At 40.7% G+C, this 13559-nt stretch overlaps 1 protein-coding gene across 5 annotated transcripts in view; it reads left to right on the forward strand.

The window, feature by feature from the left end:
- Positions 1-13559, forward strand: part of LOC121328628 (E3 ubiquitin-protein ligase MIB2-like) — a 48653-nt gene that overhangs the window by 13978 nt on the left and 21116 nt on the right. For all 5 annotated transcript variants that reach the window (XM_041273485.1, XM_041273484.1, XM_041273488.1 and 2 more), the window contains exon 3: positions 153-324. In XM_041273485.1, the coding sequence (XP_041129419.1) occupies positions 153-324 (172 nt within the window). The remainder of the gene's footprint in view (positions 1-152; positions 325-13559) is intronic.

Below are 13559 nucleotides of genomic sequence, written 5' to 3' on the forward strand. Positions count from 1 at the left end.
TGAGGAGGCACACGAGGTATTGTACAATAGGCTGTGTCTGAGCATTTGTTAGATAAAGATGTTGGGGGGGGGTTAGTGATAAATGTAGTGGAGAAATTGAAAAAGGTTTCAAGGCACGGAGATTTGATTTGTTGTTGAATCTCTTTTCCAAGGTGTCCGTCACTCCAACATCATCTGTGACAGCTGTAAGAAGCACGGGATCATGGGAATGCGGTGGAAGTGTAAGGTGTGCTTCGACTACGACCTGTGCACGCAGTGCTACATGAACAACAAGCACGACCTGTCCCACAACTTCGAGCGATACGAGACGGCGCATTCGCAACCGTGAGTACGGGAGCTGTCTGCTGCTGGGCGGCACGGATTCATTTCAGCAGAGCCCCACCTGCACCCAGCCTGGCCCCTGTCTGATTCATCACTGTTCCGCATCAAGGCTTCGCAGAAGCATTCTCCCCCTCCCCGGGCTTTTACAGAATGTCAGGAGTGAAGGCTGTTCTTTCATGTTACTATAAAGAATAGAAATGCATCCAGGTCTAGATTAGTAAATCATTATTCATTAGTATGTGTTACCGACTATTCCTAACCTACTTTTACCCAGCATTGAGTGTTTCTTGCTTGCAAGATTTAATGACATGGACGTGGTTCGATTTATTATTATTTTAAAAACAGTTTTTTTATGTGCTATATGTTGTTTGAACAGTATTGAAAGGTAGTTCTGTTTTGAACCATGTTGGTTTGGAGCTATTGAGCTATCTTCACATGGCTTTAGCAAAATAATTGGCATCCAATGCTGCTTTGAGGTTTGTCTGCCATATACAATAAATGGCTCGTAATGTAAGTTGCAGAGTCAGGATACAGCATTCTCCTACCTTGTCTGTTCAGTCTGTTTTGATGGCATCCTGTTAGTCTTTGCAGCATTGCCCTGGCAGCCGCGGGGCTTAGGATGCCCTCGATTTCACATTTTGCCTTTCTCTGAGCGGAAGTAATCCGTCGTGTCCCTGTTGCTGGATTTAAGGAAATGCTTTGCGTGCAGGTTAGTCAGGGTACCTAAAACTGAAATACAGATCTGCCGAAAAAGAAATCGCTATTTCAAAAACGGATTAAGCCGTTCCATTGCGCGCAGATGAAGATTTGCTTTGTTATCAGCAAGCTCTGTTCGTCCTGCGCCCAAGAGGTTTAACGCGTCAATGTCTGCTAAGTAATTGTGGCGTTTTAAACAATGCGAATGCACTCCTGCAGTTTTTGCCTCTCTGTGCGGTGGGAGTAGGTTGGGGTTGTGTGCTTGTGGAAGCTATTTGAGATGCTCAACACTCTTCCTCCCAGTTTAATATCATTTACATTGATATATAAGCCCAGTAGAGAACACGCCCGTGCCCTGTTTGTCAACAGGCAGCCATTCTGCCAGTAAGATGGATGTTCTCTCCTCTTCAGAATGCTTCGTTGTACAGTAGGACAGTCCCCTGTTATAAATAATTCATATACCAATTATGCACATCTCAGCTACACATTATTAGCAACTGTGTGTTCTCACGACTGAAGCATTCCGTAACACACAATAACAGTGTTTTTTTGGGTTTTTTTTTTTCCCTTTTTCAGATCTAGGCAAAATTCACAATGAACTAAGCTACCCATCACATGAATAATTTGTATTCGAAACCTCAGACCATTTCTCTAATGTCAGCAAGCTCCATTGCAGGGCTCTACCACACTGTAGATAACTGCAGAACATTCGTAGCAAAAAAAAAACAAAAACAAATGGAAGAGTCAAAGGTAGGTAAATCTGAAAAAATATATAGATTTAAAATGTTTATACTAATATAGAATAATTGTTACTGATCACAGTACAGCCCTTTTGTTGTGATTGTTGGGCATTACCACAAAGCTGCTGCACCAGAGATGTGCGAAGATCCAAAATGCTTTCGACAGGAAAACGATTCGTTTCTGGACTGAGGTAGAGGTCACTTTCCCTGGCTGAGTTGAGCCTATGTAGTCCCCATGTGGTTGTTGCTATCCCAGAGGTCCCAGTGTCAAATCTCATTGACTTACACTTAAACCTTGGGAAGAAGTCACTGCATATGTCCCTTATACAGTCTGACTCAGCTATAAAAGTGGGTGCCTAGAGAAAACTATTAAAACCTCTTATGATCAAAGCTTGCACTCAAGCTGTGGCAGGTCTGGTGCTCTTCAGCTACCCCGACTGAGACGCCAAGGCCGGTCTATACCCAGCACCTTGTATGTCTCGACACCGCGGCATCACTAGAGAACACGGCTGTATTGCATTGACTCTGTCTCTGCAGAGAGCGTTGTGCTTCTAATCCCGTGCACTGTAGAGTGGCAGGCTGCTGCTCCCAGTACCGTCCACCCAATTGTGTAGCCAGGTTTTGCAGTTTTAAGAGGACGTGCTCTTTGTGTTCCACCATGTATCGAAAACACAAGGGCTAATGAAGTGAGGCAACGGGATTGCAATACTGCCTTATAATGGGTTACTGTACACAATATGAAGTGCTGCTTTATTGCAAGGTGGCTTTGCAGTGTATTTGTATTTCCTCTTTTCTCTTTATTGTGGCAGACCGCAGAGTCAGCTGGTTTTGATTTGGCCTCTGTCTACAGCAAGCTCTGCATTTTAGTTTTTTTTTTAATAAACATTTTTTTCTGCACACAGCTGTGACATGGAATATGGATGTCCTTACAGCTGTAATTTGTCCTACTGTGTTTTATTGTTTTTCAACTTGAAGATGAGGGAGTCGGACACACAGTACAGTAGAGGACAGCACTGCAGCTTGCTTATGAATCCGGTTCTTTACAAATAGAATAATGCATGGGTCAGAATGTATTATCACACAACAGTGCATGTCTCCAGTTGGTTTTTAAGTGGATAGACAAGACTGGAGGCTTGAGCCCCCAATAGATTAGGGTTAGATGCAATTTGGAGAGTAACATAAAATATACAGGTCATACTGTAGATCAATGCTTCAGCAAAGTTCTCTAGGGTGGCATTCAAATTAATTCCGTATTAATCATTCCTGGGCGCTATTTTCAATCTGTCGGCATGTTCCCTTTTTTTTTTATCGAGTTAGTCTTCATTTTTTTCAGTATAGTTGAATATCTTCCAGTAAGAAAAGGCCAGAGCACCTGTTTACAATGTTAAGGTTTATTCAGGAGTTTACCCTGCAGACACTGCTGGAAGAGTTGTTCCCTGGTCTCTTGAAGACTCTTGACTGCGCTGTGCAAACATTCAATGGGCTTTTCTCATGCTGAAATACGGAGACGTTCACAACACCTCCACAGAGCCTCCAGGCAGCTTTCCTGTTCTCAGGCTTATTGTTATTACCAAATCTGTGAGCTGTTTCCCATCCTAAAGCCCTTCCTGGGAATGGTTAAGCCGGAGCAACTGTGAATACCCGTGCAGCTGCTGTCTCTCAGCGGCTGCTCCTGGGTCAGTATGTGTCGGGTATATCAGCTTCAGCCGTGCTTTATCTAGCGTGGTTTAGAGCTGCCCCGTCTCCAGGGCAACTGATCTCACAGGAAGTCGGAGAACGAGTGGTTTATATCCAACCTTGCCTCCCTGACCTGAAACTATTTATATTTATAGTCTGCTCCTATTTGTTTTTGTTTGTTTGTTTGTTTGTTTTTATCCAGTTATGCAGTTGTTTCTTTCCTGAGTGGACACTGGGAAAGGTCTGTAACATGTCATGTTTTGTGTCCCTGTAGTTTCAGAACATTGAGGCAAGTATTTTAAAGGTCAACAGAATTTTTGGAATAGAATCTTCATGATTTTAGGGTTGAGAAGTCCCACGTTTGCTGCCAGTTTCAAAATAGTTGTCATATAAAGCCTAAAAAAACATTTGTAGGCCTAATTGTTTCCTTTTTGCTAATCAGTGTCATGCTAAAACAATATTGACAAGGGAGATAATTGGTTAGTACCCTTCCTAGTACCTAATATTTAAAAAAAAATGTAAAGCTTTCCATCAATCCACCCACATATCACCCTAGCCAATGACCTGCAACTCAAAACATATTTTATGTAACCAGTGAGTCAAACAGTTTCTTATGTGAAACTAACATGTTATCCTCTGCAATCTTTGCTGTATTATTTTGAAATGCTGTTTCGCAGGATTGATTTCTCTTACCAGGTGCGTTAGAGAGGGTCGCCTCAGGCTTGAAGCAGGTGCTGGAGTAAGAGTGACATGCAAATGCCTCATTGTTATCATTCTGCGAATGAGAGGGGGATTTAAAGGATGCAAAGCGAAGCATTTGTACTGTGAAGCAAATTTGATTTTGCAGTTCGTTTCAATCCTTTTAGTCTAATCTTGTCAGGTCAGAGACCCTCATGCTACAGCATTATCTGTGTTATAACACCAGAATGTAAATCCAATTCCAATATCTAACCTGGGGTTCAGTACATAGTCTTTCACTCTGTATACAACCATGTGCTAAACAGCAATCAAAGACCTTTGTAGATATAACAAGCAGGGATGTTGAAGTGGTTCTTGCATTTGCTTTCTTCTTCAACTTCACTTTGACACACACTAATGCTTTTGGACCCTCATTGGCTTTTTTCTTCCATCAAAGACATTTTGAGTGACTTGATTTCTGCTACCCCCAGATTACAAGTCCGTTTTCATTTTGTTCTACTGCTAACAGGAACATGTACACAACTGATTTAAAATGGCATTCAAAGCTAGGGTAATGATCATATGGCATAGGGTACAGTGGATTAGCTCGAAGCCTTTCAGGAGCCATCAAAGCTAGATGCATTTCTTAAATGGGAGGAAGCAGGTCTGTGGAGCTGTTGGGCATTTTCCTATTCCTAGATTTCTGTGTGCTCTTATGTTAATTGAAATTCATGTTAGGGAACTGAACTTAAAAACCAATCGATACCACTGTAATCCTTCAGTAAGCTGCAACGTGGGATCTTTAATGTTTGCAGAAACTGACGTTCACTCTGCTTCAGGTCACCTATGAAAGAGCTACAACATCGCAACAGAGCGCTGTACAGTATTACGCACCTCAGGCTGGGCTATGCTGTTACTCTACCTCTTATTCAGACTTGGTATTATGTCAGACAGCTGTAGCTGCAAGCGTTCATGTTTCTATCAAGATGTAGGATGAGTGCTGTTCTTTTTTTTTTTTTTTAAATGCACATACACAAAGGCAGCAAGTAAGACATAGAAGCGTTGACAGCGGCCCCGAGCGAGCAGAACCACCTGAGAAACGGAGAGACACAGACAGAGCTGGGCTGCCTCCATGCTGGAGTGAGTCCACACTGGCCCATTAGCAGAGGGCTGCTGCTGTAGGACTGCACTGCAGAGCTGAGCCAAAGGGAGGCTAGGAGTCAAAAATTGCTTCCTATAGGGCTCTGCTTTCCCTAGATTAATCTAATTGGACCCATTGTGTGATTTTATGCATTGTGATGCAGGTGTAGACATACAGGCCTGCCCTATAGTGACCCAGCATACAAAATGTTATTTTCACTGTCAGGGTCGTACTTTTAATTTATGATGACTTTATTATTATTATTATTATTATTATTATTATTTATTATTAAGCCAATGCATGTATTTACTCCAATGTAGTATAACACAGCATGACACAGATTGTGTTTCACTCCTACGAATTCTTAGATCCTCATCGTCTTGGTGAATTCTGTTTGATGTTCAGTTGGGTTTGTCTCTTGTGGTTTATTGGCAGGACTCTGAGGAGGGAACGCATCAAAATAAGCACAGGCAAAGAAAAATAAACTACATCTCCAGAGCTTATCCCAGAACACACAGCTCTTCACATGCTGCAGTATTTTATTTACAATGCTTCCCAATCTGGTCATTTTCACACTGCAGAGAATTAGCAGGAGCGATAGAGATTGCTCATGATTATTTCCAAGCCAGTAGTGTTTACAAGCTGTTCTGTGGCCTCTAACCAGGTCATTGTTTCCTGGGAGATGACAATTAAACCAGCTTGATCTTTTTAAATCAAAGCCCAGCCGACTATCGTTCCAGCCTCGCCCTTCAGTGAGCGATATAGTGGGCTGCCGTCTCTGTGACAGGTGTTTTAAGGCTCAGCTATTGCTTTTCCTTTATATTTATGCCTCTGCAGGCAGCTTGATTTAGAAATATAAGCTCTTGTCTGAGTCAAAAGCCATGTTCTAAGGGACTCCCTGCAGGGTTATGCATACATAGTGAACGGTACTCGCTTAGTTTGGATACATTTACAAGTTTGAAAGGTTAAAAACATGTTCAGGAGCTCTTTATCAGACAGTGATTTAATAGTCTATAATATTGGCTACTTAAGGTACTGGGAGGTTGTATAAACACAGTTGGTGTTTACTGTACCTTTTTGGGCATCCATGCTATACTGTTAATGTAAGCATAACTAAAAAAATACAAAGGCACGTCTAAATGAATACATGATCCTGCTTTGTATTGTAAAAGCCGCTCCCTAGGTTACAGTATACAAGAGATTTGTCAATAGAAATGTTTGGGCTGCATGTCATGTTTCCATCTGCTCCATGAAACCAGTCTGTAACACCCAATCTAATCTCATGTCATTCCAATATCAAACTGCTGCCCATTCCATCTGCAGTCTCCAATCTGCAATGTTCTGCAAAGGTCAAAGATCGATGTGTAGTCAATAATATAGTTAATTCACAGCCCTCTGTTCAGCCTACATGACTTCTTTCTGTGATCCACGGTTTAAAACACGCCTCTAGCGTCTTTCATATTGAGATGCTCATTGGGTAGCTATCTGTAGCAGAGCGACTGAACCGTAGAGGTAGAAAGATCCAGCTGTCTGCTTTGAAGCTGCCTTTTATTTATCTTTTGTGGCTCAGTTTGTTAACGAAAGAGCTTTAGGTTTTTTAGGTTTTAGGTTTTTTTTTTGGAATGCCAAAACAATGCAAAAGCGCCACAGTTTTCTTATTATTTATTTATTTTTTATTACCGAGAGAGGTGAATGAAGATACTGAGTTTGATCATAAAAAGGCATTGTTCTGGATTTAGTTGTTTCTGTGAACAACCAATCGCAATGCAAGCATGACAGGGTATATATCTTCTACGTAGGATCGTTGATTGATCGTTGATCACTTTCATTTAATCTCCCGTTTACCATTGAGCGAGAGCAGGTGTTTGTTTTCACTTCAGGTCTTAAGCCTGTGCTGTGTTTCTCTGAATCCGGAGATTTAATGTCACATTTCCCATGCTGATTCTACCATCTTGTAGCACAGAATAAATATTAGAGAACTAAATACAAATGTGTTTATTTAAAAAAAAAAAATTAAATAAATGTATTGACATTTGTTTGCTCAGTTTTCGGGCGTTGTTTGTCTGTGTCAAAGGAAAATTGTACATTGATCCTCATTTCTGGGGAGGAGCTGAGCTTTTAATTAAAAGCACTATTAATTAAACCTGTCCCTGATTTAATTCTACAAAATCAGAAAAAGCATTGCTGTGCAGTTAGGCAAGGCAGGCCACAGCAACATTATATGGCTCTTGTAGTGATTTCTGTATGATCAGGAAAGCGTCTGTAATTTTAAAAGGATTTCAGACAAATTGAGGAGAATTAACAAAGCAATTTAAGTGTCATTAGCAACATTTACCTAATTTGACAAAACAAGAAATAAGCCATTTAAGAACACACAGGTTGTTTAGTTCAAGTGAATGACTTGGTGAATCGCCCCATTTTGTTCTCTATGCCTTTGTTGGAGTTTGTTCTAATTTGCAGTAGATCAGTGTATTTTTAAATTTTTTTAAAATTTTAATCTAATGTTGCAATTTAATGAGACTGTTGTTCGTTCAGTTTTACACTGATCAATAGCAAGTATTACGGGGTACTTGGTAAGTTTTTTTTTTTTCTCTCTGGTTTAAATGGTTTTGAACATTTTGCAGTTCCGTTGTGCCCTTCCCCAGTGTACAGTCACCTTTTTTTATTGCCTTTATCAGGTCAAGTTATTCTAAGCAGAAATGACTTAGGGTCCCATGCAACTGCCCAGAGCTGTCTGGCTGGCTGCAGGCACAATGCCTTGGAAGTGTTGCTGCTGACTCAAGACTTTTGCTGCATTTAAAGGACAGACAGATGAAGAGGGTTTCCATGCCATGTAGATTTATTAAAGAAAACACCACTCCACAAGTCAAACGAGGCTGCCATGCACAGGCTAATGAATGAGCCTTCCACCCCTTCAGGCATCTACAGTGATTCGAGAAGACGTGTGAAATACATTTCATAAAGCGTGCAGTTACTGTACGCAGAGAAAGACTGCACTGTGATTAATACAGCGTCTGAAACATCCCTATCACAGGCACTGCCTGTCTGCTCTATTAGGACTGCCTTAATGATTTGGATTAGGCATCACCTTGGTGTGGGGCATGCTCTCCTGGTATATCTTGGGTCCAGTTTGATGTTTGGGATGAACTGGAACTGTGTATTCGTCACCCCAATCCTCTCCCTGCCTCTCTGCACTAACTGCTTACAGTAGAAATGACTGACTGGATTGCCATAGCTGCAGATGCCTTCCAGCACCTTGTGGAGTCAATGCAACATAGTGTCAAAGCTAAGATCAGGGCAGTGTTGGGTACAGTGTAGGTGTAGTGGCCAGGCAGTGTAAGCTAACTGGTGTTATTTTTGACTGGACTAGGTATTTGCTCTAGTTTTTTATTGATCAGTGAAATCAGTGGCTGTATTATTACCAGGAGCTAGATAAGAAAAAACAGTGCTTTTTACTGGGGTGTTTACCCTTTAGATTGTACAGCTTATGACTCTGGTGAGAATGCTGAGAGTTTCCAGTTCTCATTTGCCCTGGAGAAATCATGCAGAATGAGTGATCTCTGGAGTATAGGAGGAAAATTTGGCACAGAGGAGAATAAATACTCCACGACGTCGTCGACAGTTAGCACACGGCTGACCAATCAGCAGATGTGGATCACGTCACAGCTGGAAATGTTCTGCCGAGCCCTGAACAAAAAAAAAATCAGATTTTAGAGAGAAAACAAACTACATAAATAAAGCAAAACCTGGACTTCTGTAAATTAGAGTGGAATGAATAGTTTGGAAAATGTGGCTCATGCACACCACCCCCCATCCCCAGACATGTTTTAGGAGTGATGCTTGCCCTCATTTTGGTCTGTTATTCTTCACTGGTCTTCCAGCACTGCAGGGTGTTTTTTTTTGTAATCGCTCTGCATACAAATGTTGCACTTTCATAGGGTAATGAATAATTTGGTGGAGGGGGGGGACCCTCTTGCATGCAAAGCAGTTAAAGAAGGCATCTTTTAAAAGGTGTTTTCTCTCTTCTTGAAGCTGGATTTTCACAAGGTCTCAAGTCAGAATCGCAGCAGCCAGCCGGGGGTTTGCAACTCCATGATTTTAATGCATCATTACATTTTGCAAACCAATCAGTATTTAAATGGGTCTTATCCAGATCTGTCTCTGTCTGGGTAGTACAGAATTGAGGGAATGCATTAATTATTTCACAGCTAAATAATCACTAGTGGGGGCCTTTGACCTGAATGATCTAACTAGCAGGAGGGCAATGTCTTAAAGGAAATTAAAGAGAGAAATTGTGATTTAAAACAGTCCAGGGACAGGCGAGAAAGGGGCAGATTATTACCACTGCCTTGGTTTGAAATCAGTTTCCAAACAATTATCAGCTCTTCTGTTGCAACTACTGAATTAGACGCTAAGCTGCGTATCCTCTCTGGCAAAGTGTCAGGCAGAAGTCTTTCAGTCTGTAAAAGAAAACTGTGTATAAAATGGGAATTTTGTCTACAGCAGTGGTGTCAAAAAATGAAATATTTAGTAATGAAGTTGTTTCATCTTTAATGGAGCCGACAGTTTTTTAGTGGTGTGGGTTTTTTTTTTTTTTTTTTTTTTTTTTGCAGAACTTGTCTGATATTTTTATTTATTTCCATGTCTATCAAATCTTTGTTCATTCTTGCAAATTTTTTTTTTTTTTTTTTAAAGTGAGAGACAATTTTGTTTTAAAGCAAGGATGGAAATAAGGCCCCCATTGCATAGCAGTTTGATCCATTCCTCGTTTTACTACAAGTTTATTTAGACACAGCTGTGCTTGTTATATTTGCTAAACAAGCTCATAGTAAAATCTGGAATGGGTGAAACTGCTCTGCAATAGGAGTCTTATTTCCATCTCTAGGCCTATGGCAGGTTTAATAAGTAATGTTTCTAAATGTACCAAGGTCCCACAAATTGTTTAAAAACTAAACCATGAAATCCATTTTAGCATGGCGTTGATGCAAAAGAATAACACATGAGTACTGTAAAGGGCAAAGATTTCTGATCTATATCATGCGGGTGCCCATATGTTTAAAAACCCTGGCTAATCTTCTATTCTATGGCTTATCCCTGTCACACTACCCCTTTGTGAGCTCCACGTGTCCTATTCTGTCCTGATTTTAAATTGACTGCGTCTGGAGTTCATTCGAGACTGTTACCATTAGATTCGCCCCCAGGCGTTGGCCGACTGAGTCAGCTACATCAATCTCTTTGCTTTGTTTAAATCTCCTGTACAGAACTCCATCGCTTCCTGCTTTTGAAAACAGAATCAAATTAGCTTTGCAGAACGCCATGTGACGGCTCCTGATCTTTCACGGTTTGTTTTGGATGCCAGAAGGTGGGTCAGTTGATACCAATATGATTTCTGATTTGCCAGACAGTGTGATTGATTAGGGATGGATTTATATGAAGAAAAAATAATAGTGCTGACTTGTATCACAGATGCAATGTCACATGTGTGATAACTCTTACACATTCATGTTAAACACCCCTATATATACCGCTGTGCAGTTTCTTGTCATTCTGCTACTTTTCATTTTTTCACACTACCAGTGGCACATTTTACATCCCTTCAATATTACTTTGAGTTCCTCGCAGTCTGTTAACCGCGCAAATGTAACTGTAAATCTATTTTAATCCAATGGCAGGGTGACTACCACTGTTCCAGAATCTATTTTATGTAGTTTTTGTACACAGTACATTTATACTGGGTCTTGGTTTTGTTCCTCTCGTGATTACAATCGGAGCTCCATGAACATTCATGCAGTGTCGTCTTTTAAATCTGTCAGTGCACCTTGAATAAATACAATTGAATGTATTCAGCTTTTCAGATGTTTTATTTAGACCCCCCCCCCCTTTTGCCCTGGGAATCAACCTTCAAGTCTGTATGTTCACATCCCTATCTGTGCCTGTGATCAAGATTATTGGTAGCAGATGTTCACTTTCATCCCATGGTGCCCCGATTTTTGTGTTTTGTGTTTTTTTTCTTTTTAATACATAAACACGCACCAATATCTGACTTCCCTATTCAGTGTAAAGTAAAAAAAAAAAAAAAAAAAAGTGGAATCGTCAATCTGTGTCGTTGCTTGTGTCAAGTCTGGCTGAAGGACGTGAATTAAAACCTCTCTCCCTGCTCTTCTGCTCCACTGAGTTTCCAAAACAGATTTATATTGTTTGATAGCAACGATAGCTCTGTGTTGAAATGCAAAGCCAACAGCTGTTACTTAGGGCTAGTGTAGGGGCTGTCTCTTTGTTATAACAGCCAAAAAGATATTCATTCTCAACCAAGAGCTACCCTAGGAATAAGACACTAAGAGCTCAGATGAGATTCTCAGATTACCCAGTCTGTCTTTCTCGAAGGCATACACTTCAAAGGTCGCCTTCTCCGCCCCCAGCCTCGGTGCCCGCTGTGTGTGTAGGTGTTCAGTGATGTAAGTCTGCCTGGTGGGTAGAGAAGAATGAAAATTGTGATGTCTGTATGTCTTTTGTAATGTACCAAAAATAAAAACAGGAATTGTATGCATCGAATTTCTTAGTTTTGCTGTCATTGTACAAGCAGATTTGGAATTTCATTAGACTGCAAATTTAAAATATTCAATGGGCGTGATTTGCCGCTGGTAGAAAGTTGGTAAGCACAATGTTTACTTATCTGATAAAAAAACAAAGCACAGATTCAAGTTCTTATCTTGACACACGTTGTATAACTGACTCTACAGTGACCCCTCCTGGATGAGATAAGGAGGATGGGGCCGCCATGGTGTGATCCCTTATAACCCCAGTTTGCATCTGCCAGTGATTTAAAGCAGTAATAAAAAGCTTTCCACTAGTCAATTATAACCAGAAAAGGATTTAAACTTAGCCCTTTTTTTGAAATTAAGGAGGGTTTTAGCATTTGATTGTGAGAATTTCCATGCTATTGACAATATTATCCCCTCTGGTTCTCTGCCTATGTCTTTTATAGGTCTGCCGAGTCCAACAAACCTCTCAAGTTTGTATTGCACCTTCATCTGGTTTTTACTGTTCATTCAGTTAATCTAATTAAAATGACCTATTGAACCCTGAAGGCTCCATCCTTTACCCTCAGAACAGTATGAGATTCCGATGAGTAATTTCACAGGAAGATCTGCCTCTGACACCAAAATGGATTTGTTGAAGTAATCGCCTTTTGATATTGCCATCATTTATAAAAATTACTGTGTCTGTTCATTTTTTTATGTATTTCAAGATGGTGATTCTACTGGAGGCTGTATTATGATTATTTTGTATTATCGTCATGTGACATTATTTTTTTAATGCTAAACTGTAGCAGGGATTGAAAGCCAAAATCCAGATAACCATCTGGGTATTTTGTTCTTAAGGTTTTTGGTGTTCAGCCAATAACAAAAGCTATTTAAACCCCTGAGTCGGCCGTTTCTGGGAAGTGCTCAATCCCTTCGGCCAGCATTGATGCACTAAAACCTGGCTCAGTCTTCCGGTACTGAGCACAGCCTCTGATCCCTGTCCCGTAGTGATGCATCTTGAACGAGGCACGCTCTGCACAGCATTGCTCCTGTGTTGAGGTTCGGTTTCCCTTTCAAATTATAAGTAAAACAATAGACCTACCTCTGCACCCCCCACTAACCCCTAAGCTTTGCAATTGACAATCTGGTCTTATTTATTACTGGAAATAGGTGATTGAGTTTTCACTGTCTGTGAAGGTCGGTCTTTTACAGTAAGCCATAAATCCACACTACTTAGAGGAGTACAGACTGCTGATCACGCAAAGTTTATTTAATTTTATGAGACAGTCCCAGTCCCTCTAGCCCAGCAGTACACAGTGAACTACTTCTATCCAGGTCCAAGGTAGTTCATTATTAAGTGGTAACCTGGTTTGCACCCCTGGTATCATCCCACCATGGGATATATTGAAGTAAAAAGAATACGCTATCGGTTTTGCCTGAAGCAAGATTTCCCTCCTGCCCAGACACCAGCATGTACTGATGGTTGTAGTTTTTCTTTCTGGCCAGAACCCTGTAGTACAGGCTAGCTCCACTGCTGCCAAGGGTCATCTTACTGAAGAGGTTCTGTGGAGGTTTGGCTTCTGTAGTGTGTTTTTATTTTGTTTTATTTTTAATTCAGTTGCACCTGCAAGATAACCCGTTTTGAGAAATGTAATTTCTGATGGAAAGTGCGTGAGTGCTGGTGCAGATTAAAAACAGATTTGAACGCATTCTAATCTCGTTCCATAATTACGCTGTCTTTTTTTTTTTTTTTTTACAGCATATTTCACAAACCAAATTATT

The sequence above is a fragment of the Polyodon spathula genome, chromosome 16 (assembly GCF_017654505.1).
Source record: "Polyodon spathula isolate WHYD16114869_AA chromosome 16, ASM1765450v1, whole genome shotgun sequence".
Lineage (NCBI taxonomy): Eukaryota > Metazoa > Chordata > Actinopteri > Acipenseriformes > Polyodontidae > Polyodon > Polyodon spathula.